Source organism: Pelophylax lessonae, assembly GCF_965119305.1.
Source record: "Pelophylax lessonae genome assembly, chromosome: 6".
NCBI classification, from domain to species: Eukaryota; Metazoa; Chordata; class Amphibia; order Anura; family Ranidae; genus Pelophylax; species Pelophylax lessonae.
The window spans coordinates 279,187,174-279,211,557 of record NC_138773.1 but is presented as its reverse complement, the minus strand read 5'-3'; the positions used below and the strand labels follow the sequence as shown (position 1 = coordinate 279,211,557).

The window sequence follows — 24,384 nt, the reverse complement described above, 5'->3', positions numbered from 1 at the left end:
CTAGCCGTGCTGCTATAAGTCCCGAATCGTTCTGCAGGCGTCCGTGACTACATTGATTATATGCTGTGTATCGTTTGGATTTGTGTAAGTGTCTTTCCACTTGATTTTAACAATAAATTTTGGAGGTAATGCACTATCAGTCCCATTCTCTCTTTCTGGCGTAATCTCCCTGGTGGCATCCTCACCCCTTGAAGCCCATAGATCTCCCCAACCGAGAAGCTGACGTTTTATCCATCCCAGTTGGGATCCTGTTCCATCCAGCTGGCCAATTGGATTCGTGGATACCACAGTACAGGCATACCCCACTTTTAAGTACACAATGGGACCAGAGCATGTATGTAAAACGAAAATGTACTTAAAGTGAAGCAATACCTTTTTTCATTTCTCAATGCATGTAAATACACTAGCTCCATAGGAAATCTTGGTCAGCTTGACATGGCATTGCTCCCAAACCATGTGACAAGGACATCAAGCTTGGGGAGCATGTTAAGGGGATCCAGGACTAGTAGAATACGTAGGCAAGCTGGCCAGCCACAAACAGGATATATTGTAGTCCTGGGTCCCCTCTCAGTGCTCCCTAAGTTTGGTATCCCTGTCACTTATGGTTTGGGAGCAGTGCCATGTCAAGCTGACCAAGATTTCCTATAGACACTAATGTTAAAAACCGGGAGTAGTGTCGTGCCAAGCTGAACAAGCTGTGTCCTTACTCGCGAGTGTACTTAAAGTGAGTGTACTTAAAGCGGGGTATGCCTGTATATGTTTTCATCTCTCTCAAATGTGGTAAGAGTCCACACACATCACTGGGTGTTCTCACCAAATTGTACTTTTGTTTTAAGTCACATATTTGGACTGTTTCCTGGGAAAAGGTTCATTCACCTATCCTTTATCACGCTTAGCACCCATTATTCAACAGTTTGTTTTCCTGTATTTATTTGGGATCACTTTCTTTTGGATGCAAAGGACTTTATTTCAAGTTGTTGATTCACTTTGAATTTATTTATTTATATGGACAGTTTTGTTCTCTTGTTTCATTAGCGCACTTTTGTAACATATTTTATGGTACACATTTTTTGCAAAGTTACAGTTTACATACCTCATATCCTTTGAGCGATGGACCAACTAACACTACCGGTCTCATAGATGGCACAACATCATAAGGCGGTATATGCTCAGTCTAAAAATATAACATTGGCCCATTAGTTGGCCCAATCAGATAACATTCAGACATTACTACTATGAAATTTTGTAGCAGGAACTTACCACTTTTTGCTTCTGTTTGGCTGGAAAAGAAAAACAGGACAGTTAGGTTCTGTTTAATAGAGAGCTCAAATGGCCTTCTCCTCAAATGCTATGACGACTTTACCATTAGCTATTTATGTTGGGTGTATCTTTGCTAAGGGGCCTAAAGCCCAAATACACTTTCAGCTTAGAACAGCTAAATACATTCTTTCGAAAGCAGCCACAGCCTGAGTAGGAAAACCTGTTCCCTGCCAGCATGATGTAGAGAAGGATTCTTGCTCTCTATGTGGTAGCAGTGGTCTCCCTGTAGAGGTCCAGAACTCCCCCTGCTAAGACCCAGAACTCTGCAGTCAGCAAATCATATGCTCCAAGCTTATTGCAGAATTCAAACTTTGACTAAACAGTGGGCATGTCAGACCTCTGCAGAGAGACCACTGCTTCAACACAGAGAGCAACAGTCCCACTCTACAGCAGGCTCACAAGAGATAGGATTTTCTACCAGGATGTGGAAAACAAACTATACAACTTGGAATGCCTTTTTTTTTATGCACTTGGAATGTATTTAGTAGATTAGTAGATTAGTAGGAATGTATTTAGTAGATTTAAACTGAAGGTCCATTGGAACTTTAAAGAAACCTTTACTAAAATAGGCTACAATGTATGACCTCTCTGTGAAAGAGACAGCAAGGGAACTTCATTTTTCATGAAGTGGTCAGCTATAGCAATTTAATTACAGGTTTCCTTTTTTTATTTACAGTATATACAAGGGAACACATGGAAAGCAGGCCATGCTCATAAGAGCTTACAATCTATTACGGTATGAAGATGTGATTGAGCTGGTAAAAATACAATAGTGGAGTCATACACCAGCCATGCTGACAAGTAAGACTTCCTAATTCTGAGTGTTGATTGTAACTGGCCACACATTGGGAATTGGAAGAAAATTTGAGAATATGATACGCTGTAGATACGTTGGGTTATATGGGAGTGCATGAAAGTGTGTATAGGAGATTTAATTAGTATGTAGGAGAAATGTGCTGCATATGGATAGAGCTGTGAAGATCCTCAATCCTCATTTATAGAGATTTTTATTGGGAGTCTTTAAAAACATACATATTGATGCTGTCGCCCCTGCCTCCAGTCTTTCTTAGCCTAGGTGATAAATACAGAAGTGCATCAAGCCCCTGTGACTTCTGGCTACTTTATTAGCCATCAAATGCCTTCAAGGTGGGGTGGCTGCCATCTGTAAGTTTCTGTAATATAGTTTTACAGTCACTGGGGTCTGACCTCCCCTGACATCATAGCGAAGTTTGGCTAAGATCCATGTAACTAGAAAAAAATAGCTGCATCAGTGGCCATAAAAGACACTTACACCAGACAGGAAGATATTAGCTGGCACAAAAGAGTACTGTCTGGATAATAAAAGCAATGGCAGGTATCATGTAGTGTTTGCTCTTAGACATGAGTTTTACACCTAGAATTAATAATGGAAAATTCAAATGGTGCTCAAGAATATGTGCAGAGGATGCACCGAGCACCCTCTACCACAGCCTCTGAACACTCATTGTTACAAAAAAAAAATAGTAAAAACAAAAATTACAGGTCCGACCATTTGATGGCCACCTTAAAAACTAGTTGCATTGCAGTTGATGAGGAAAGAAAAAAAGAAAAAAGTTTTTGGGTGATTTTTATAGTAAATCTGTGCTCAGATTATGAACACCAAACCTCAGACATAAACTATGAACAAAGCATATCCCTCTGTAGTGTGTACTTGTCTCAAATAAGATCACTAAGTGTAATTTCTGCCCGCTGCTTTGTTCCTCTGCATGAATCAATTCTGACAAGTTTTCCTGGCACCAAGAAAAAAAAGGTGACAAGGGAGGGAGCTTCAGCTGGTTTACAGCCTCAGATTTGTTCCAGTGTGCTGTGTGAAGGGGGGGGGGGGGTTGTTTCTCTTTCCTCCAATAAGCTGCCAGAGCTTTCCTCACTGAGCTCTGCAGAGTGTAATTGCAACTCTCCGCCTTCTGATTTCTGACAGCTAAGACAAGCTTTATAAATTCTGGACCTTGAACGGATGTAGAGGAGAGAGGGTTGCAGATTAAAAGGTACAATTTATGTAGGAGGCTTTATTTAATCTCTGTTTACCCATGGATAGTGACCTCACTGGATACATGTAAGGGTTTACAACCACTATTAGGCTGGTTTCACACAGGCGTCCCCCATAATGTACATCTGCCTGCTCAGAAGGGGATCTTACTGCTGAGCAGGTGGATGACAGGTCTGTGTACACTCCGCTATGCAGAGCGGACACGGGCAGGGCCCTGATGGTCTGTATGGGGCTGTCCGATGGAAACAGACCCCCACTGTCATCCGATCCAATCTGCTGTTTTTGGGGGAAAGGACCAGATCGGATGCTGGCGGGTGTCAGCGGACATGTGTTTGCTGACATCCGTTCCTCCAGAGAGAGCTACAGTATGGATGGTCCAAACAGATCCATCTGAAAATCTGACTGATCGAACAGCCTGTGTGAAACCAACCTAAGTGTTCAAAAAATGCAGTAAAACCGCTTTGGAACGAACCCTCAGTCACCTTTGTAGCTATAGGCATTGTGGAGATATTAATCTCTAAAGTTCACAACAGAAGAACTGAAATCACAGCTGCTCTTCCATTAGGGCCTCTTCCCATCACTGCGCTATGGTAACATTATGAATGGCATCCTAATGCTTGACTGACCACCAGAATTTGGCCAAATGTGAAGTCAAACCGGGCAGTAAATTGTGTGCTTCAATAAAGAAGGAAAATTGGGACTGCACTTAATTGGCCAGTTTGGACTTAATATCCTTTCACTCGATTAAAGCCACCTTTTTTGTTTTTAATTGCATTAAAAAACATTGAGATTGAAATTTTATTTGCTTAATAAAAATGCCACACTTGAAGCCAATTAGGGCCCATTAACACTGTGGCATTTTAACGCATGCATTCCAATGTGCCAAAACGTATAGGTCATGGTTTGCAACAATAAAGATAGTGTCTATTCCCATCCCAGCACTGCAGTGCAGTGCATTTTTAAAAATACAACATTTCAGTTTTTCTGCATTTTAGAGCATTGGGAGGCCAAGGGAAGTCAATGGCAGCACGGAATGGCAGCAGCAATGTGTTTTGATGCGCTAGCAACAGGTATTAACAGGCTTTGTTCAATGGCTATTACCCTATCCACTCCATTTTCTAAATGTAAAAATACATTGCACTTCTACGTGTGTCACAACACGTTTGCACCTCTACACAGACACATATCTCCATATTGGCATTTAAAACAGCATCCCTAGCATCAGAAACCCAAAGCATCTGAACAGTGCAGGGACAAGGTCATCCACACTGAATCCAGGAACCATCAAACTGAACAATGATCCCCGTAGGACTACACATATCAGAAATGGATATAACCAGATGAAGGGCCACGCCCGAAACGCGTCATCATGGTGACAGCTTTGTAATGAATGGCCAGGCTTTGGATCCATCATCCCTGTTTGATCTTTTTCCCTACATGGGGAGAGCAGCTTCAGCTGTCCAGCCGGACACATTCCGTATGTGGTATTCAGCCTACAGTAGGATCGCCCACTTCTGGCCTCCCCGCCTGCTGATCACAGTGTGGTTCGCGGAGCTGCGAATGCAGCGTCCAAGACAGCGCTCTGAGCTAAGCGTGACGTACAGCCAGGGTAGTACAGCTGTTCTCTACTTTCTGGTTTTTATCAACATTTCCAGCTCACTGTGACACACCACAGAGACAGAGCCCATTACAATGTGGATACAGGTCGGTTTCTTCCCGGGCAGACCACTTTCTGCCTTCCATGCAGTGTTTGGCAGAGGTGGGGGACTTGAGTCACATGACTTGACTTAAGTCAGACTTAAGTCACCAGTTTGAGGACTTGAGACTTGCTTGACTAAAATTAATAAAAGACTCGACTTGACTTTGACTTGGTATTCATGACTTGAGACTTGACTTTGACTTGAGACATATGACTTGAAATGACTTTACTTTTTTAAGTTATTAAATATTTGCATTTTCTCAAGAAGTGTTAAAGCAAAATTAATTTGCCTGTTATGTTTCTGACACCACAGTCACTTAAAACACCTCAGTGTGTTCTGATTTTTAGGACACTGGCTGTTTTACAATGGAAATACTTAACATGTTTTTAGTGACTGTGGTGTTGAAACATGAGCGGACAAAGGATTTCGAGCTGCTTGGGCATCCAAAGTGCTTCTTTAATATGCCAAGAAAAAAGCAGTTTTGTTAATGTTGAAAATAAAACAAAACCTTTCCTGACCACTGACTTTTAACTGATTTAAAGGTGAAAATTGGGGTAGATCAGTATTTTGACTTGATTTGTGACTTGACCAAAATAAATGACTTGACTTGACTTCTAGCAGGGGCTCGACTTGACTTGCTTGCTTTTCGCCACAGTAACTTGGGACTTGCTTGAGACTTGAAGGTTAAGACTTGAGACTTGCACATGTTTGACTTAAGCCCCGTACACACGATCAGATTATCGAACGATCTGTCATCCGTTTTTTGTGGCATGCTAGTCTGATGTGGAAAGTGAAGAGATTATTTTCATACAAATTTTCTCGTACGACAGAATTCTACTTCAGAAGTGATGTCATGTGTTGGATTGCTTTGTATGTGTTCTTTCTTCTCTGAGCATGCCTAGTCTTGCTCTTAAGATTTTTTTCTGTCGAAATCTGTACTAATGGGACGAAAATCGGACGTTGTATTACGGACAACAAAAATTTTATAGCCTGCACATCAGGATTTTGTCAGCCGAAAAGTCGGAGTTGGCTGTCGAAAGCACCATACTAACAATCCGAAAATCGGCAGATCGGTCGTCGGACGAATTTTCCCTACAAATTTTCTTATCGTGTGTACGGGCCTTAACTCCCATGTCTGGTGTTTGGGTTTCTGATATGTGTAGTCCTACGGGGACCATTGCTCAGGGTGATGGTTCATGAACAATTGCCTTTTGCTATACATTGCCTACAGCCGTTCACAGCTTCTTTGGAACTCTCATTTCTATTTGACTTACAATACATCTTTTATTTTTCATCATTAATGGTGACTGTTTCCATTTTGTGGAACTACAATTACCAGCCCACCTATAATAGCCAGCAAGTGTGAGCACACGTACTATGATTGGGCTGGACATACTCACATCTCCCAGCGCTCCACAGAGAGGTTCTTTTGCTGTTTGTTTATAATACGCTAGTATGATATGCCTTTACCTTGCAGGTTAAAAAAAAAAAAAGCAACCAATGGTTTAAAGAGCTTTAAGCCTCCTCTTCTCTTAAGCCTAGTACACACGCAACGAATTTCCGCCGACCGGTTGTCCGTCTTTTGTCCAGAGTGGTGTCGGTTGGTTGGAATGTGCTCTAGACTGCACACGAATTTTCCCGCACGACAAAATTCTACTTCAGAAGTGATGTCATGTGTTGGTTTGCTTTCTTTGTGTTCTTTCTTCTCTGAGCATGCCCAGTCTTGCTCATAAGATTTTTCCCTGTCGAAATCTGTACTGACTGCACGAAAATCGGCTGTGTTTTGACGGAGGACAAAAATTTTATAGCCTGCACACCAGATTTTTTTCGGCCGAAAAGTCAGAGTCGGTTGTCGGAAGCTTCATACTAACAAGCCGAAAATCGTCAGATCGGTCATCGTACGAAAATTCCCTGCCGATTTTCGACTCGTGTGTACGGGCCTTAACTCTGCGGGTTTGCCTAATTGTGGTCATCACAACAAGAGCAGAGTAACACAGAGCCAGCATGGGAGTGGTGAGAAGAGGACGATGGAACATTCCTGCATTATCTGTCTAGTACAGAAGTTCTACCTTCCCGGCACAGTCATGGAAGCAGTTGTTTTCACGTCAGTGCGGCTGTCTTTCTAATATTAGTACACAGCTCACTGTCTCATTATGTGTGTTGACAGGCTTCTGCAGATAACTGTTTTTCTCACATCACAAGCTTCAGACATTTTTTGGAGGAGAAATCACCTCCCTGTCATCATTATATAAAAAATTCATCCTAATTCTAATTTAGCTCTAACAAATCCATACTGAGGCCTTCTTTTTTTTTGGCCAGCTTGCAGTCTCGGTACATATGTACACATTCTAAGTGCTGTAAAAATTATTTCTCGTTAGAAAGAAGCAGTTTTAGTTTGACTATGTTGCATCAAGGACAGAACTGTATGTGAATTTGTCATTTTGTATATTCAGACAAAAGTGACAAGTTCTTTTGATGGGCCACCCCCCGTGATCCCTCACCATACTGTTCACCTGAGCCCTGGGTCTAATCCCTGTGTAAGCCCTGTTATATAGAGTTAAAGGAGATGTACAGCCAAAGCTGGTTTGGCTGTACTTCTCTTGTGGATCCCAGGAATGCAGTTCATTCTGCATTCTTGTAACCCCTTTTCAGCAGACAGCGGGCTGAAACCCACTGTCTGCTGATGTCAAAGAGCTGGTGCAGGCTTGGGCAAGATCACTATTATTTTCTCAGGGTCCACCCACATCCCTTGACTGGCACCCGGCTCAGCCTCTTAACGAGCCGCTGAGACCCTGAGCCGGCGGCTCCTGCCCCTCCACAGCCCAGGGCTACAGTGAGCATGGGGAGGAGGGGGGGGGGACTGACAGTCACCAGCTCTCTGCTTAGGGAGCTGTGAGAACTGAGCTATTGGCGGTGTTTGATCGCTCGGTTTTCAGTGTTAGAGGCAGCAGGAGACTGATGCTGCATCCACATAGGTAAGCACAGTAAAACCTTGGATTGAGAGTAACTTGGTTTGAGAGCGTTTTGCAAGAAAAGCAACATTTTTGTTTTATAAATTTTGACTTGATAAACAAGCAATGTCTTTATATACAAGTAGCATCACGTCACAACTGAGTATAAAAGAGAAGAGAGGCGCCTCGAAGTGTAGCAATATGGTTACATTTAGTGAAGGTACTACATTTCGCAACTCACATGGTTGATGATTAAAGCAGGCACATCTAAGAATGCAGGCATCCGAGGTAAAGCTGTCCACATAGACCATCCTGCGTACCGTCATCAGCATCATCCCTCCCATGCTGAGCTCTACAAGCGCTTAAAGCCTCTCTTTCAGATGATGCTACTGCAGTGTAGTCTACCCGGTCACAACTACAGACTGACGGCAGAGAGAGCCGGTGGTGTGGAGGAGGGTCTATGTGCACAGCTTTGCCCCAGACGCCTGCATTCTTAGATGTGCCTATTTTATTCATCAACCATGTGAGTTGCTAAATGTTGAACCTTCATTAAATGTACCCATATTGCTACACTTAAAGGCGCCTCTCTTTTCTTTTACAGTCTGTAGCTCCTGCTGGATTTTGCTTCTAATCCCCTTGTGGAGGCTCCATTTGTGGATGCACATTTTATGGTTACACAACCTATTACATTGCTTATGAATGGTTGTGGAACAAATCATCTGAGTTTCCATTATTTCTTATGGGGAAATTTGCTTTGATATACGAGTGCTTTGGATTACAAGCATGTTTCCGGAACTAATTATTGCTCGCAATCCAAGGTTTTACTGTATAATTTTAAAAAAGCAAATCCTATGCTTCTCTTATAAGGTTGCAGGTAAGGGGCATCCGTAGATAAAAGCAAACTGTGCAGCTTTGACCAAAGTTGAATAATGCCCTTGGTATAGGTGTGGGTGCAGGCCATTTACTGTACATATCTCATGAAGCCTGACTGAAAAACTCCCTGATCTTGCCAAGACACTTCCAGCCATTACTGCTCACACCCGCTTTTACAGGAGTAAGCTCTCAAACATGTGAGGAGGTCTGAGTCAGAGAAATAAACTCTGGGTGTTTTTCAGTCAGGCTTTATGAGGTACATAAATGGCCTTCACCTCAAACAAGGGCATGTTTCAACTTTGGTGAAACCTGCACAGTTTGCTTTTAACTACAGGAGCCCCTTAACTGCATAGGCAGTTTTTTTGGTAAAGTTGAACTATGCCCTAATCACTTTAAGACCGCAATACGTATATAGACACACGATGCAGCTTTGAAGTGGTTTACCAGGATTATGGCTGAAGATATACAATACTAACCCATAACCCAGGTATCGTTTTTTTATACTTGGCGGCTGGCTTACTCATGAAAGCGTTCCAAGTGGCTCATGAGCCACTGGAACGCTCTCAGATGCAGCGGGAGGGGACCATTTCCACCGGTTCGCCCAACAAACGACCTGACAGTGCGGCTGGCTGCTCCCACAGGGGATCAAAGAGTAGATCCTCTTCAATTGCCTTAATGGCCTTGGAGGGAGGGTGGAAGAAATGTCTTTTTTTTTTTTAACGCAAAAGATCAAAAACTTTTTTTTTTTGATCTTTTGCTTTTCAAGAAAAAGAAGTGATTTGTGGTCTTTTTTGATCCCTAATCTCTCCATAAAGAGGACCTTTCATCCTTATTTCTATTACAAGGGATGTTTAAATTCCTTGTAATAGGAATAAGAGTAAGAAATAAAAAATAAAGGGATAGTGTAAAAAATTAAAAGTAAATTAAATATGAAAAAAAAATATGTAAAGTGCCCCATTCCTCCGTGCTCGTGTGCAGAAACGAACGCATACGTAAGTTGCACATGCATATGTTAAAGGTATTTGCACGACACATGCAAATGTGTGAGGTATTGCCGAGATTGTTAGAGTGAGAGCAATAATTCTAGCGCTAGACCTCCTCTGTAACTCTAAACAGTTAAACCGTAAAAAAATTTAAAGTGTCGCCTATGGAGATTTTTAAGTACCATAGTTTGTCGCAAATCCACGAGCGTCTGAAATTGTAAACTGTGACACGTTAAGTATCAATTTACTCGAGGTAACATCCTCTTTCACATTTTACAAAAAGATGGGGTATATATTGTGTTTTTTTTTAAACTAATTCAAATGTATTTTTTTCCAAATAAAACTGCGTTTGCAAAACCGCCGCACAAATACCATGTGATATAAAAAATTGCAACGATCGCCATTTTATTCCCTAGGGTCTCGGCTAAAAAAAAAGTATAATGTTTAGGGGCTATAGGTAATTTTATAGCAAAAAAAAGTAATACTGATTTAAACTTCTAAACAAACAAAAAGTGCCTGTATGGCTCTATAGCTGCCCGATCACTTTTTTTGGGGCAAAGAAGGCCCCCCACTCATCTTCATAGAGAAGTGTCCATAGTGTATACCTGTAGACTAAACATCTGAATGCATCCAGCATCATCTGAATGAGTGTCTAATGTAGAGATTCCATAAAATGTTGCTATACAAGAAACTGTAACTCCTGTAACAAACAACCCAAAGAGCCCAGGTATGGTGTGAAATGACATTTACACTGCTCATAAAAAATTAAAGGAACACTTTGAAAACACATCAGATCTCAATGGGGAAAAATATCATGCTAGATATCTATACTGGTATGGACTGGGTAATGTGTTAGGAACAAAAGGATGCCACGTGGTTTGATGGAAATGAAAATTATCAACCCACAGAGGGCTGAATTCAAAGACACCCCCAAAAATCAAAGTGAAAAAATTATGCAACAGGCTAGTTCATTTTGCTGAAATTTCATTGCAGCAACTCAAAATGGTCCTCAGTAGATTGTATGGCCCCCACATGCTTGTATGCATGCCTGACAACGTTGGGGCATGCTCCTAATGAGACAACGGATAGTGTCCTGGGGTATTTCCTCCCAGATCTGGACCAGGGCATCACTGAGCTCCTGAACAGACTGAGGTGAAACCTGGCAGCGTCGGATGGACCAAAACATAATGTCCCAGAGGTGTTCTATTGGATTTAGGTCAGGCGAGTGTGGGATCCATTTAATGGTATCAATTCCTTCATTCTCCATGAACTGGCTGCATACTCTCACCACATAGGGCCAGCCATTTTCGTACACCAAGAGGAACCCAGGACCCACTGCACCAGCGTAGGGTCTGACAATGTGTCCAAGGATTTTATCCCGATTCCTAATAGCAGTCAAGGTGCCATTGTCTAGCCTGTAGAGGTATGTGCGTCCCTCCATGGATATGCCTCCCCAGACCATCACTGACCCACCACCAAACCAGTCATGCTGAATGATGTTACAGGCAGCATAACATTCTCCCCGGCTTCTCCAGACCCTTTCACGTCTGTCACATGTGCTCAGGGTGAACCTGCACTCATCTGCAAAAAGCACAGCAGGTCCACCACTGGCACCCTAACTCTTGTGTTCAATGGCAAATGCCAAACGAGCTCCACGGTGCTGGGCAGTGAACATAGGGCCCACTAGAGGACGTCGGGCCCTTAGGCCACCCTCATGAAGTCTGATTCTGATTTGGTCAGAGACATTCACACCAGTGGCCTGCTGGAGTTCATTTTGTAGGGCTCTGGCAGTGCTCATCCTGTTCTTCCTTGCACAAAGGAGCAAATACCGGTCCTGCTGATGGGTTAAGGACCTTCTATGGCCCTGTCCAGCTCTCCTAGAATAACTGTCTGTCTCCTGGAATCTCCTCCATGCTCTTGGGACTGTGGTGGGAGACACAGCAAACCTTCTGGCAATGGCACATTGTGCCATCCTGAAGGAGTTGGACTGCCTGTGCAACCTCTATAGCAGGGGTGGGGAACCTATGGTTCGGGGGCCGTATAGTTCCTGCTCCGTTATGACAGTCTGAGTGAGTCACAGGCGGAGTGATATTGAATGCACTCCGCCTGTGACCAATACAGGAAACATCACCTCTTCCTCCAGCGTGGCGCTGCTACACTTCTCCTAGCCAGCATTTCCTGCCAGCAGCACACACCGCAGAACCAGCCAGAGCCAGCAGTACCAGCCAGAGCCAGCAGTACCTGCCAGAGCCAGCAGTACTTGCCAGAGCCAGCAGTACTAGCCAGAGCCAGCAGTACCAGCCAGAGTCAGCAGTACCTACAACAGTACCAGCCAGCAGTACCCACAGCAATACCAGCTAGCAGTACATGCCAGCAGTACATGCCAGCAGTACCAGCCTGGGCCAACAGTACCCACAGCACAGTACCAGCCTGAGTCAGCAGTACCCACAGCAGTACCAGCCAGCAGTACCCACAGCAGTATCAGCCTGAACCAGCAGTACCATCCAGCAGTACTCACAGCACAGTACAAGCCAGCAGAACCAGCCTGAGCCAGCAGTACCCACAGCAGTACCAGCCAGCTATACCCACCAGCAGTACCTGCCAGTAGTTCTTTTCTAAACTTACCACCACAAAAAAGTCGTCTGCGCTCCAGACTGACCGATTCAAACCTGGAAAACCTGTTGCGGGTAGCAACATCATCAATACCAGCTAACATCACACACCTCACCAAAGAGAAGCAGTTGCAGCCATCACATTAGGGGTGAGTTAATTAAATGTTTGACTGAATATAACAGGCTAATTTTTAAGGTGATCATTTTGTACGGCCCCCGAATGGTTTTATAAATACCCAAATGGCCCTTGGCAGAAAAAGGGTTCCCCACCCCTGCTCTATAGGGTCCAGCTATCGCCTCAGTGACAGTAACGCTAGCCAAATGCAAAACTAGTGAAAGACAGTCAGAAATAATTAGTAGGGAAAAAAAATGTCATTGGCCTCGACCTGTAAAACCTTTCCTGTTATGGTGGTTGTCTAATTGTTGCCCATCTCGTACACCTGTTAATTTCATTAACACCAAAGCAGCTGAAACTGATTAACAACCCCCTTTGCTACTTAACTGACCAGATCAATATCCCAGGAGTTTAATTGACTTGAACTGTACTCTGAATAAAAAGCGTTCCTTTAATTTTCTTGAGCAGTGTATTTGGTACCCAGGTTGGGACAGGTTGGTGTGGTATATGGCTCCAGAAGAAGATAGAAAGAGTCTGGATTCCTGCAATTTAGGGCTCTGGAGTCTGGTGCCAGGAAAAGAGTGGGTGGGTTCCCTGGCAACAATCCACCGTGGCTTTTACATCTTGAAGAAAGCAACAGGCTGTAAGCCCTTACATATATCCAGAGATGTATAGTAACTAAGTAGAACTACTTCACTGCTGTACTTAAGTACCGAAAGGCGGTATCTGTACTTTCCTAGAGTAGAATTTTTTCTCCTACTTCCACTTTTACTTCACTACATTTTTTCGATGATTTCAATACTTCTACTCTGATATTTTTTTTTTGTGCTGCATAGTTACTCGTTACTATTATAAAAATTACCACTGCCAGAACAGTAGATGGCAGGTTTCATGAAGCTCAAAACATGTGTATTATCAGCGCATACGAAAATAAAAGCTACTGTATGTATAAATAAAAGCTGCATTTGAAATAATAAAAAACAATATGATGTTCAAACTTTTGACTTCTTTCTTTAATAACTACATAACACAGTACTTGTACTTTTACTTTCAGTACTTGAGTAGCAATTTTTTTTTTCAAAACTACTGGTACTTTTACTTTCAGCACTTGAGTAGCAAAATTTTTTAAAAAACTACTTGCAATACTTAAGTACAAAAAATGTTGAATACTTTAGTACTTCTACTCAAGTCACTTTTTGATCGAGCACTTCCACTTCTACTCAAGTCACTTTTTGATCGAGCACTTGTACTTTTACTCAAGTATGGGTTTCGAGTACTTTATACAACTCTGCATATATCCAATAAAGTGACTAACCTCAGGTCATAAACAGAGATGAAAAAAAACTCTCCTACATAGGTTGTACTTGTTTATCTGCAGCTATCTATTCTCTACAGTGGTCCAAAGTGCAGAAAGTATACAGCTTGTCTTAGCATTCAGAAAGCAGGGGGCGGGATGTCACGTCCCACACTGCACAGCTGAGAGTGGAGAGCTGAGTGTAATCTGACACCTGAGGGGAAAGAATGAATACACCCCATCCCCTCCTCTACACAATCTCAATAGGTAAACATGCACAGCTGAGGCTGCCAATCACGTGATGTATGCTGGATGCCCCCTCCCTGTACCCATGGATTACTTGGAGTTGGCACAACATATCAGAAATTAGTCATGCAGATAGCAGGTGGAATGAGGCAGGAGACAGAAATCACACTTGGTGCTTTGGATTGAGGCAAGTACACACTATAGAGGGATATGCTTTGTTAATTTTCTATGTCAGAGTTTTTTAACCACTTTAAACACACAAGTAGCACCATGCTGAGTAGGAAAGAGCCGTGCTTCAGTCTGTGATTAATAACAAACTGGAGAGTATGTGTACAAGTGAAGGGGCTCTGTATCCTATAACAGATACCCCGGAGCTGGCAGGACTCCTGTATTATCACTGTGTAGGACATTCCCTTTGCATGGATGAATAAAATTGGTGCACTGACTGCTGACACTTTGAGTAGACTTCCTTTTATATGATTACTGTTGGAAGCCCCCCCTCTTTTCCCTGTTAGCTATAGATTTACTATTGGATTTGGAAAACATTTAAAATCTAAAAAAATAACTGAAGTGTAAGCTGGTATATTACCTATATGCAGTCTATTGGGTGCAAAAATGTCCACCAATTGAAGCAAAATCCTCTGATGGTAAATTGTTGCAATTGGCGTAAGAACCCATCCTGGATGGTTACCAGTATTCACAAAACATTAGTAAGCATTTACACTTCTGTGTGTGGCTGCGGGTATAGCAGGGATTCCCGCACCTGCAACCACCCACAGTGAAAAAGCACTGCTCTGCAGAAACGAACAGGGCTGCCATTCATTTTGAATGGCACCCCACATCATAGGCGGCTCTCTAATTAGGCAAATTAGGCAGTCGCCTAAGGCCTCTCACCTACAGGGGCCTCACGGCCAGTGGCGGAGCAACAACATTTAGAAGGGCGCAGTCAGGGAAATCTCCCAAGTAAAAGATTGTTTTAAATCCTCGGTTATAAAAGTTGCAGCAGTGTGCTGCAGTCCCTTCACTGCGGCTGCCAGGTGTCTGTTGTCCGCTGACACTTACCCCGCCTTCTCTGCCTTGGGATTGGCTGTCTGATCATGTAATCCTAAGATGTGGAGGAATCGGTGGGCGTGTACCTGCATCAGTAGGAAGTGACTGCCCGGTCAGCTCACTCTGCTATCATCGGTTGTTGCTCTGGGAGGAGAGCTCTGCCCTGGCCCAGGAACATAAAGGTAACCAGGCCCCGACTTGTCACTCTGCAGGCTGGTCATAGATTTGTGGTGTCTACTACGCAAAGGGGGTGAGTAGCCCCAGGGAAGTTGGAAGAGTCTTAGAATGGTTGGTGGAGGAGGAGGAGAAGAAGAAGGCCCTGGGTGGCTGGGGAAGGAGAGGATGGCTGGAAGAGAAGGAGAGGGCTAGGGGAAAAGGAGAGGGCCCCTGGGGCTAGTGAGGTGGCTAGGGGAAAAGGAGAGGGCCCCTGGGTGGCTAGGGGAAAAGGAGAGGGCCCCTGGGTGGCTAGGGGAAAAGGAGAGGGCCCCTGGGTGGCTAGGGGAAAAGGAAAGGGCCTCTGGGTGGCTAGGGGAAGAGGAAAGGGTCCCTGGGTGGCTGAAGGAGAAGGAGAGGGACCCTGGGTCGCAGGAGGAGGAGAAGGAGAGGGACCCTGGGTGGCTGGAGGAGGAGAAGGAGAGGGACCCTGGGTGGCTGGAGGAGAAGAAGGAGAGGGCCCCTGGGTGGCCGGAGGAGAAGAAGGAGAGGGACCCTGGGTGGCTGGAGGAGAAGAAGGAGAGGGCCCCTGGGTGGCTGGAGGAGAAGAAGGAGAGGGCCCCTGTGTGGCTGGAGAAGAAGGAGAGGGCCCCTGGGTGGCTGGAGAAGAAGGAGAGGGCCCCTGGGTGGCTGGAGGAAAAGGAGAGGGGCCCCTGGGTGGCTGGGGAAGAAGGAGAGGGCCCCTGGGTGGCTGGGGGAGAAGGAGAGGGCCCCTGGGTGGCTGGGGGAGGAGGAGAGTTCCCCCGTGATGCCAGAGTCAGTTGCCAGGGAAGAGAGTGGAGCTGAGCCAGTCCTGCATATCTGACATCAAAGCCAAATATAGTGGAGCTGGAGCCCTTTACCCTACACAATGACAGCACCCGAGGTGGAGGGTGAGGGATAGCGGGGCTGTGACATTATATAGCATATGGACTCTGTACATTATTGGTAGTTTTGGTTGGAGTTGTCCTTTAGATATTTAACTCTGTTGTTTTTTCCCCCCAGCTGTGAGGGACTGAGGAATGACAGCCCACTATGCTGGGACTTATAGTGCCCTAGAATGTGGAGGACTGAGGAATCCTCAGTCCCTCACAGAGGGCACTACAAGTTCCAGAATAGCAGGCTGCCATGCCTTAGTCCCCACAGAGGGCACTACAAGTCTTAGCATAGCAGGCAGTAGTTCCTCAGTCCCCTACAGAGAGCAGTACAAGTCCAAGCATAGCAGGCTTCCATTCCTCAGGGAGGAATGGCAGTACACTATACTGGAATTTTCAGTGCCCTCTGTGGGGACTCAGGTATGACAGCCTTCTGCAGTGGGACTTGTCGTGCCCTAGACTGTGGCAGACTGGAAAAGGGAAGTGGAAGGGGGTCTCTGGAAACTCTGATGCAAGGGGGAGCTTTGGTGACCACAGAGTTCCCTTTTACACCAGAGTCCCCAGCTTTCACCCTCAAATCAGGGTTCCCAGAACTCTCCTTACATCAGAGTCTAAAGCATTCCCCCTTAAATCGGGGTTCCCAGAACTCCCCTTACTTCAGAGTCCCAAACATTCCGCCTAAATCAGGGTGCCCAGAACTCCTCTTACATCAGAATCTTCAGAGTTCCCTCTTACAGCGTAAGGGGGAAACTCTGGAGACTCTGATGTAAAGGGGGCTCTGTGAAATTTGATTTAAGAGGGGGACTCTAATGTTAAGAGGAATTCTGTGGACTCTGATATAAGGAGGAGATGCTGGGGGGAATCTGATTTAAAGGAGAACTCTTATGTAAGGGGGGACACTGAACTCTGACGTAAGGGGGGACTCAGGGAATCATGACCTCTAGGGAAATGCTGGGGACTGTGATGTAAGAGCAGATATATATATATATATATATAATATATATATATATATATATATATATATATACATACATACCCAATGTTTAATGATCTTTGATTAAAGAAGAATTGGTTAGAGGAAATTCTAGAAACTGTGAATTCATATTACAAAGGTTAAGGCTCTTAATATCTGCAATTTATACAGTTAATTTTTATTGCTTGAATTATTTTTCCCATTATGGGCGTGAGTGGGGCCTCATGTCCAAGTTTTGCCTTAGGCCTCACAAAGCCTAGAGCCGCCTCTGCCCCACATGCAGGGGAGGACTGGGCCAGGGGGCAGGGGGGCAACTGCCCCCTGGGCCACTCTGATGCCCTATAGAAAGGCGCTTCTGTCACATACATGTCTAAAGCCTTCTGAAGAGAAAAAAAAAGTCCCTGCCATTGACCTACTGAGTGGGAGTTGGAGACAAGGACAGAGCGGAGCAACCCCCCCCCCCCCGCCCCCCAACATGGATAGTGTAAACTGTGTCTAAGCAGAGGCCCACTCCATGCCCCACTGGAGATTCTTCTCCCCCGGCCAGCCCCAACCGAGCTGTCCCACCTTCCCCTGCTGGCCAGGTCGGGAACCCGGATTCAGCCGGTAAGTAGAGAGTATCTGAAGCAGGACTTCAGCCTGGAATGGGGGTCAGGAGGACGACTGGGAGAGTGAGAGGGGGTTGAGGGAAAGTGGGAAGGGGGCCGAGTTGTTGCACCATGGGCCTCTGGTTTTCACCTGTCCCCAAGTCTGCCCCTGCCCACACGCATATAAAATCTCAGTGCGTGTGGGAACTGCAAGGTCAAAAAGAACATGCGATTTCCCTGTGGCTGTGTTTTTGAAAAGGCGAATGCACCTTTTTTTATGCAGGCACGGCAGCCCAAATGCGGCACGCACAAAACGCATAGGTGTGAACTTAGCGTAAAAGGCCTTATTATGCAATTTTTAAAAAAATATGTTTAGGAGAGGGGAGGGGTATTCCAAAGCCTAATTAAAACTTTGAGATCTTTACAGCTAAAAATTAATTGGGGTTATTCTGAGGACTGTATTATCTCTGAATAGATATGTGTAATAATTAAACACACTACAGATTATATAGTGTTGAGGACATTGATAACTATGGGCAGACTGCCAGACAGACAATTGTAGAGATGACATTGAATGGAATTGATTGAATTTGACACAGTTCACTTGAGTTGTGGGCTATTACGCCAGCAAGTTATGGTTGAGGACACACAACGTGGGGGGTGTGGCCAGTCTTTAATCACATCAAAATGCATTGCCTGAGAAGTCTCACCAGCAGATGGAGGGGTTGCTCGAAACGTACCCGATACCATTTCCCCGAGACTTGATGATGATGTGCCACTTGATTTACTGTTGGAAATAAACAATTTTATGGTTAAACCAGTCAAGCAAATGATCTGTAATGCACAATACATTTCAAAGGTTGTTCACAGCTAAGTACATCCAAACTAATAATGTAACTATCAGTGAAGTATTGTGGTCTTAAAGTGGAATTTCACTCTCCCAATCACCATTGATTATTTTTAATTCTCATGCTGCTAGCATTCGTAAATAGATAGGAAAGTATATCATATTTACTTGTTTTAAACTTTTTTTCCTACATTTCATCAGTTACTTCCTGGCTTCTTGCCTAGGCAAATGATGTCATACATCCCAGGAGTCTTCAGCATGCTTGAGCTAAGATCAGATGGATTCCAGGAATCAAATGCTACATTAATTATTTGCCTTACTCAAGATGGCCACGGGGCTGTTTTTCAAAGTGATTTCTTAACAAAATAAAGCAGGGAGACATAGATAGATGAGGGAGTTTGTTTTACATATAAAAATATGGATTAAAATGGTTGTAAAGCCTCAAGGTTTTTCACCTTAATGTATTATATGCATTAAAGATGAAAAACCTTTTGTGCTGAAGCTCACCCCCAGACACCCCCTTTTTCTCCCAGACACTCCCAGACAGATCCGATCCAGTGATATTCATGAGTGCAGCGGCTCCAGCCGATGTCTCCCTCCTCATTGGACAGATGGATAGCCATTGGCTCCTGCTGCTGTCAATCAAATACAGTGACACGGGAGCGTTGGGTGAGGCCGAGTCCCAAGTGTCAATGGACACAGAAGCAGGATTCAGGAGTGAGCCAGCACGGGGGTTTACAACCAATTTAAATTGTGTTTTTGGTTTATGGTCCTCACATGCAGTGAAAATCTGTGGTTTCCTATTAACTTTTCTAGTGAACATCTAGAAATGTCAATTGTGCTAAAGCAGTACCCTGAAAATGCACCTTTTATCCGGGGTTTCTCCTGAAACTACTTTTTGCTATGTGAGTGTGCCTAGGCACTCCTGTGCAGACAGCCTCACAGCTTTATATCTGGAGTGTGAGATCTAAGGCACTGCTGTCTCTGACTGCTGATCTCAGAAGATTTGGAGTGAGATTTGTTGATGTCACTACTATGCTGCTCACTGTTCTCCTTGCTGGGGGCTCTGATATGAAGAAGAAAAATCCTCCCTCTGGGATCCCTCATTATCGCCAAGAACCCTGCCGAGTCTGGATTGGCTCTGTGACGTCAGTTGACGACTGAATCTGGGACACAGGGGTGCAGAACAAAGTGCACCCCTGTGATCCCCAGGAGACGTATAGCCAAACTTCTCCTTTAACCACTTGCCGGCCGCCCCACACAGATTTACTGCGGCAGGGTGGCTCGGCTGCGCATAAACACGTAGATCTACGTGAATATGTGCACGCGGTCCCGGCGGCACACGTGCGCCTCCGGGAGCCGCGCTCTCACTGTGATTAGACACAGCTGGAGCCAGACTGCGGGAGGAGCGGGCACGATCGCCGCCGACCTCCCATGATCTTCGAGGGAAACTGACAGGAGAGCTGTCTGCCTATGTAAACAAAGCAGGCGGCTCTCCTGTCAGACAGGCACAATGAGATCATGTGTCTCAGCTAAACTGAAACACCGACCTCTGTGTGCCTGTCACAGTGCCCCACCCCCCACAGTTCGTAAGCACAATTTAGGCTCATACTTAACCCCTTGATCCCCCCAGTATTAACCCCCTTCCCTGACAGTGTCATTTACACAGTAACAGTACATATTATTTAGCACTGATCACTGTATTGGTGTCACTGGTCCCCAAAAAGTGACAGTTAGTGTCAGATTTATCCGCCACAATGTCGCAGTCCCGTTAAAAATCGCTGATCGTCGCCATTACTAATAAAAACAACAAAAAAAATAAAACGTCCAAAAATCTATCCCATTGTTTGTAAACTTTTGCACAAACCAATTAATATACGCTTTTTGGGATTTTTTTTTTACCAAAAATATGTAGAGAAAACAAATTGGCCTAAACTGATAAAAAAAACAAAAAAAAAACAGATTTTTTAAATTTTTTTTTATTGGGAAAGTTTTATAGCAGAAAGTAAAAAAAATGTGTTTTTTTTTTCAAAATGGTCACTCTTTTTTTGTTTATAGCGCAAAATCTAAAAACCGCAGAGGTGATCAAAAACCACCAAAAGAAAGCTCTATTTGTGGGGAAAAAAGGACATTAATTATATTGGAGTACAGCGTCGCACAACCGCGTAACTGTTAAAGTAACGCAGTGCCAAATCGCGAAAAATGGCCTGGTCATTAAGGGGGTAAAGCCGTTCCGGAGCTGAAGTGGTTAAATTGGAACTTTAGTACCAAAAAATAAAAATTGCGAATAAAGAATAAAAATTGCCCCTGCCCCACAGTCTATTTGCTGATAGTAACTCCACCCCATGTCTCCTCTGCATCAAAGTCGCTTACCTGCCTGATTGCATTGTACTTTGAGCGGCATGCTTTCAGCAAAGCGTACAATTTCGGCAATGCCGAGAAATCTTAACTCACGCGCATGTGCAAGAGTGATGTCACCCCAGCCCGGCCAATGAAAAATATCTACCCAAGAGTGCCCTGTCCATATGTTAACAATGCTGTTGTTCGATATTACTGCCAAACAAACAATTTTATCCCCTGTAGAACTCCTGGAAGGATCAGAAGTTTACAAAACTATATTTATAAGGCGTCTAAGAAAAACAAAAACTGCAGTGCTAATAATAGTGACCGCCATTTTGCTATTGCCCGTAGTTCTAATTTAAGCACAGCCTGTTGTTTTTTTCTGCAGTATCTCTAAAATCAGTACTTAATCCAAAATATTAGGACTACTCACCCTCCATGAAATCGTCCCCTCTTCTGTTCTTGCTGAATTCGTATATTCTCCAGCCTCAGAGGACTTGGAATGAAGCCAATTTCACAGCCTTCTTTAACTAACCGCCCAATCCACCAGTCATTGTTGTATTTCTAAAAACGTAAATAGTTTGCAGTAAAATATTCCATATTTTGCATACATACACACAAACATACATATTCTATAGAGAACGGAAGGGGGCTAAAGGGTCTTCTGTGGGATGGGGTATGGCTGGGACCCATTCTTTCTAGCAATTATAGTATTTCTTAGAAGATTGACTTTCCTATGTGTGATCTGTAGCCCTGAAAACAGTTGCTGGATTTGAGTTTGGTGGGATCTCTTTTGGTGGGATAGCTGCTATATCTCTCCATGAAGAGGTAGAAGTTTTCTGACTTCAGCAGTGAGTGCTCCCCTCTCATGGGTTCTTGCCTATCCTTATTGGACCAAAAAACCTACTTTGCCTCTTCTGAAATTTTGTCCGAATAGGCTTCTAATTTCACCATATGGCACTGCAAGGTGTTTGTAGGAAAAATCCCCTCCGCTGTCAACCTTGTTGGTGACCAATGTACCCTCCAGGCTGGGTGTAGGTGATTCATGAAGCCTTCCACACTCCAACACATGAACAGAAGGTAGAGACTCTCCACATACCAAAGACGTTACACAAGTTCTAGTTTATTTGAAGCCAACAATTACAATGACTGTCCCCACCTCGGGACCTAATCTCTAACGTATTTCACTTGAAAGGGCTTACTTGGAAGGAAAAGATTAAAGCCCCGTACACACGCACAGATTGTTGGCCGTAAATTGTCGGCCAACGTCCGATCTGCCGATTGTAGGCTTGTTAGTATGATGCTTCCGACAACCAACTGCAAATTTTCGGCCGAAAAAAATCTGGTGTGCATGCTATAAAATTTTTATTGGCCAACAAAGAACGGCCGATTGTTCCTCAGTGAGTACAGATTTCGGCAGACAAAAATCAGATGAGCAAGACTGGGCATGCTCAGAGAAGAAAAAACACACGTAAAAAAAGTCAACCATCACATGATATCACTTCTGAAGTTGGTTTTTGTTGGCCAACAAAAGTCCAGTGAAAGTCTAGAGCACATTTCAACCAACAAACAACACTGGACAAAAGACGGCCGATCAGTTGGCCAACAATCTGTGCGTGTGTACGGGGCTTAAGACAGCAAACATGTCCGATATGCAAAAGAGCCCTAGGCCATATATGCAAACAGACTGCGTTCGGTCATTGGTATGGGACTTTAATGGCATAGATTTGGAGGCATGGATCATTCGAATTAGTAGAAGGATTGCAGTTCTTCAGCCCCTGAAGAAGCCACTCTTTGAGGTGACACACCTCGGCGAAACATGTAGGGCTTATGTGATCCATTGTTTTCATCTACTATTCATCTACTTGAAGTTCCAATGACTATGTACATGTCTATTTTTGTCATGTTTTTAACAAATTTTGTATTTAAATAAAATCTATTTTATTATAATTTTGGTCCTCTGAATAACTTGTTACCACCTCCAAATCTATGCCTTTAAAGTCCCATACCAATGACAGAACGCAGTCTGTTTGCATATATGGCCTAGGGCTCTTTTGCATATCGGACACGTTTGCTGTCTTAATCTTTTCCTTCCAGTTATATTTAGGGATGTGGCAATGATTGGTGGAATTTTGTGACTCAGTATTCCTCTAATCTCGTTCTCATGAAAGGGCTTACTTCTAGAGATGGGATTTGTAGGGTAGAGATTACGAGTAAGCCCCTTCGGGTAAAATGCTTTCGAAGGGAAGGTCCTGAAAGTAATTGTTGCCTTCAAACAAGTCTAACCTATATGATATCATTGGTGTGCGGAGAATTTCCTCCATCTGTTCATATGGCACTGCAAGCTGTATAAATACTCAAGAGTATAAAGAGTATAAATGCATTATATTGCAACTTAACAGTCCAAAATGTTGCAATAGATGGACTGATATTTGGCCCCTCGTTCAACTTCTGTCGAAATAACAAGTTGATAAACTTTTGTCAACCAGCGGTGGCAGCCAATCATCGGTGGGGGGTCCTCTGTCCCCCTTGGTTGTGTGGATGAGGGAATCAGTTATACATCATCTATGAACAGCTTTTGAGGTGGTGTCTGTATTGGTTTTCTTTTCTTTTTTTGTTCAGGCTTTCATTCCTTATTTCTACCTGGTGATCCCACCAGTAACACATTTCCTGTTCTAGGGTGACAACACTCACTCATTGTACTGTATTCAGAAAGGAGCAGGGTCTTCACCATAGGAAAGGTCTACTTGGCAACCCCCCTCATCTCCACCACATAGAGGGAGGTGTTTTGTAGTCTGCAGAGATAGCTGAGAACAATGCTGACTGATTAGACAGCACCATACAGCACAGAAAGTTATCAACTCACAAGATTTCTGGCATGATCAACATAAAATAGTTTTGCACAAACCGATATAACAAAACAATTTGAATGGTGTGTATAAGAGACCAAAAGAGAGCACATTAGAGAAGGTTATTGTTAGGGATTACATACACTTTAAGCAAAAAAGTTCCCCTTTATAGCTAGGAACACTCCATGCTCCTACCTGAAACACCCTGAGGCTGTGTGATATGGCTTTGTTAATAAACAAAGCAATGTCAAATCCCAGTGCTGTGTGATAGGACTTTGTTTATAGCATTAGAGTTTGTTTTAATATTAGGGTTAGCTTATCTTAGCCATTTAAAGCCAATTGCAGATTTTCATTTCAGATTCACCTTTCCCATTGAATTGACCTCAATGCATTTTTCCAAAGTAGTTATTTCCAAAACTTTTATTGAAAGTTTGGCAAAAAAAATCTCACTTTCGCACATCCCTAATCTACAATTGCATTGCTATTAGTTGGCTTGATTAAAGCAGAACTTCAGCATCCCCCTCATCCACCCTCCTGCCATCTACTCCCCA

The 24,384-nt window shown here is 43.9% G+C and overlaps 1 protein-coding gene across 3 annotated transcripts in view; it reads right to left on the bottom strand.

Annotated features, from left to right (window-relative positions):
- The window catches only part of CACNB4 (calcium voltage-gated channel auxiliary subunit beta 4), a 302,149-nt gene that overhangs the window by 46,998 nt on the left and 230,767 nt on the right, over window positions 1-24,384 (bottom strand). For 2 of the 3 annotated variants that reach the window (XM_082261118.1, XM_082261119.1), the window contains 4 exons: window positions 21,418-21,548; window positions 18,538-18,584; window positions 1,261-1,280; window positions 1,094-1,174 (listed from right to left, as the gene is read on the bottom strand). In XM_082261118.1, coding sequence (XP_082117244.1) covers window positions 1,094-1,174; window positions 1,261-1,280; window positions 18,538-18,584; window positions 21,418-21,548 — 279 coding nt within the window. Of the gene's footprint in view, window positions 1-1,093; window positions 1,175-1,260; window positions 1,281-18,537; window positions 18,585-21,410; window positions 21,549-24,384 lie in introns of those variants that run through there. The other variant, XM_082261120.1, reaches the window with a different exon arrangement.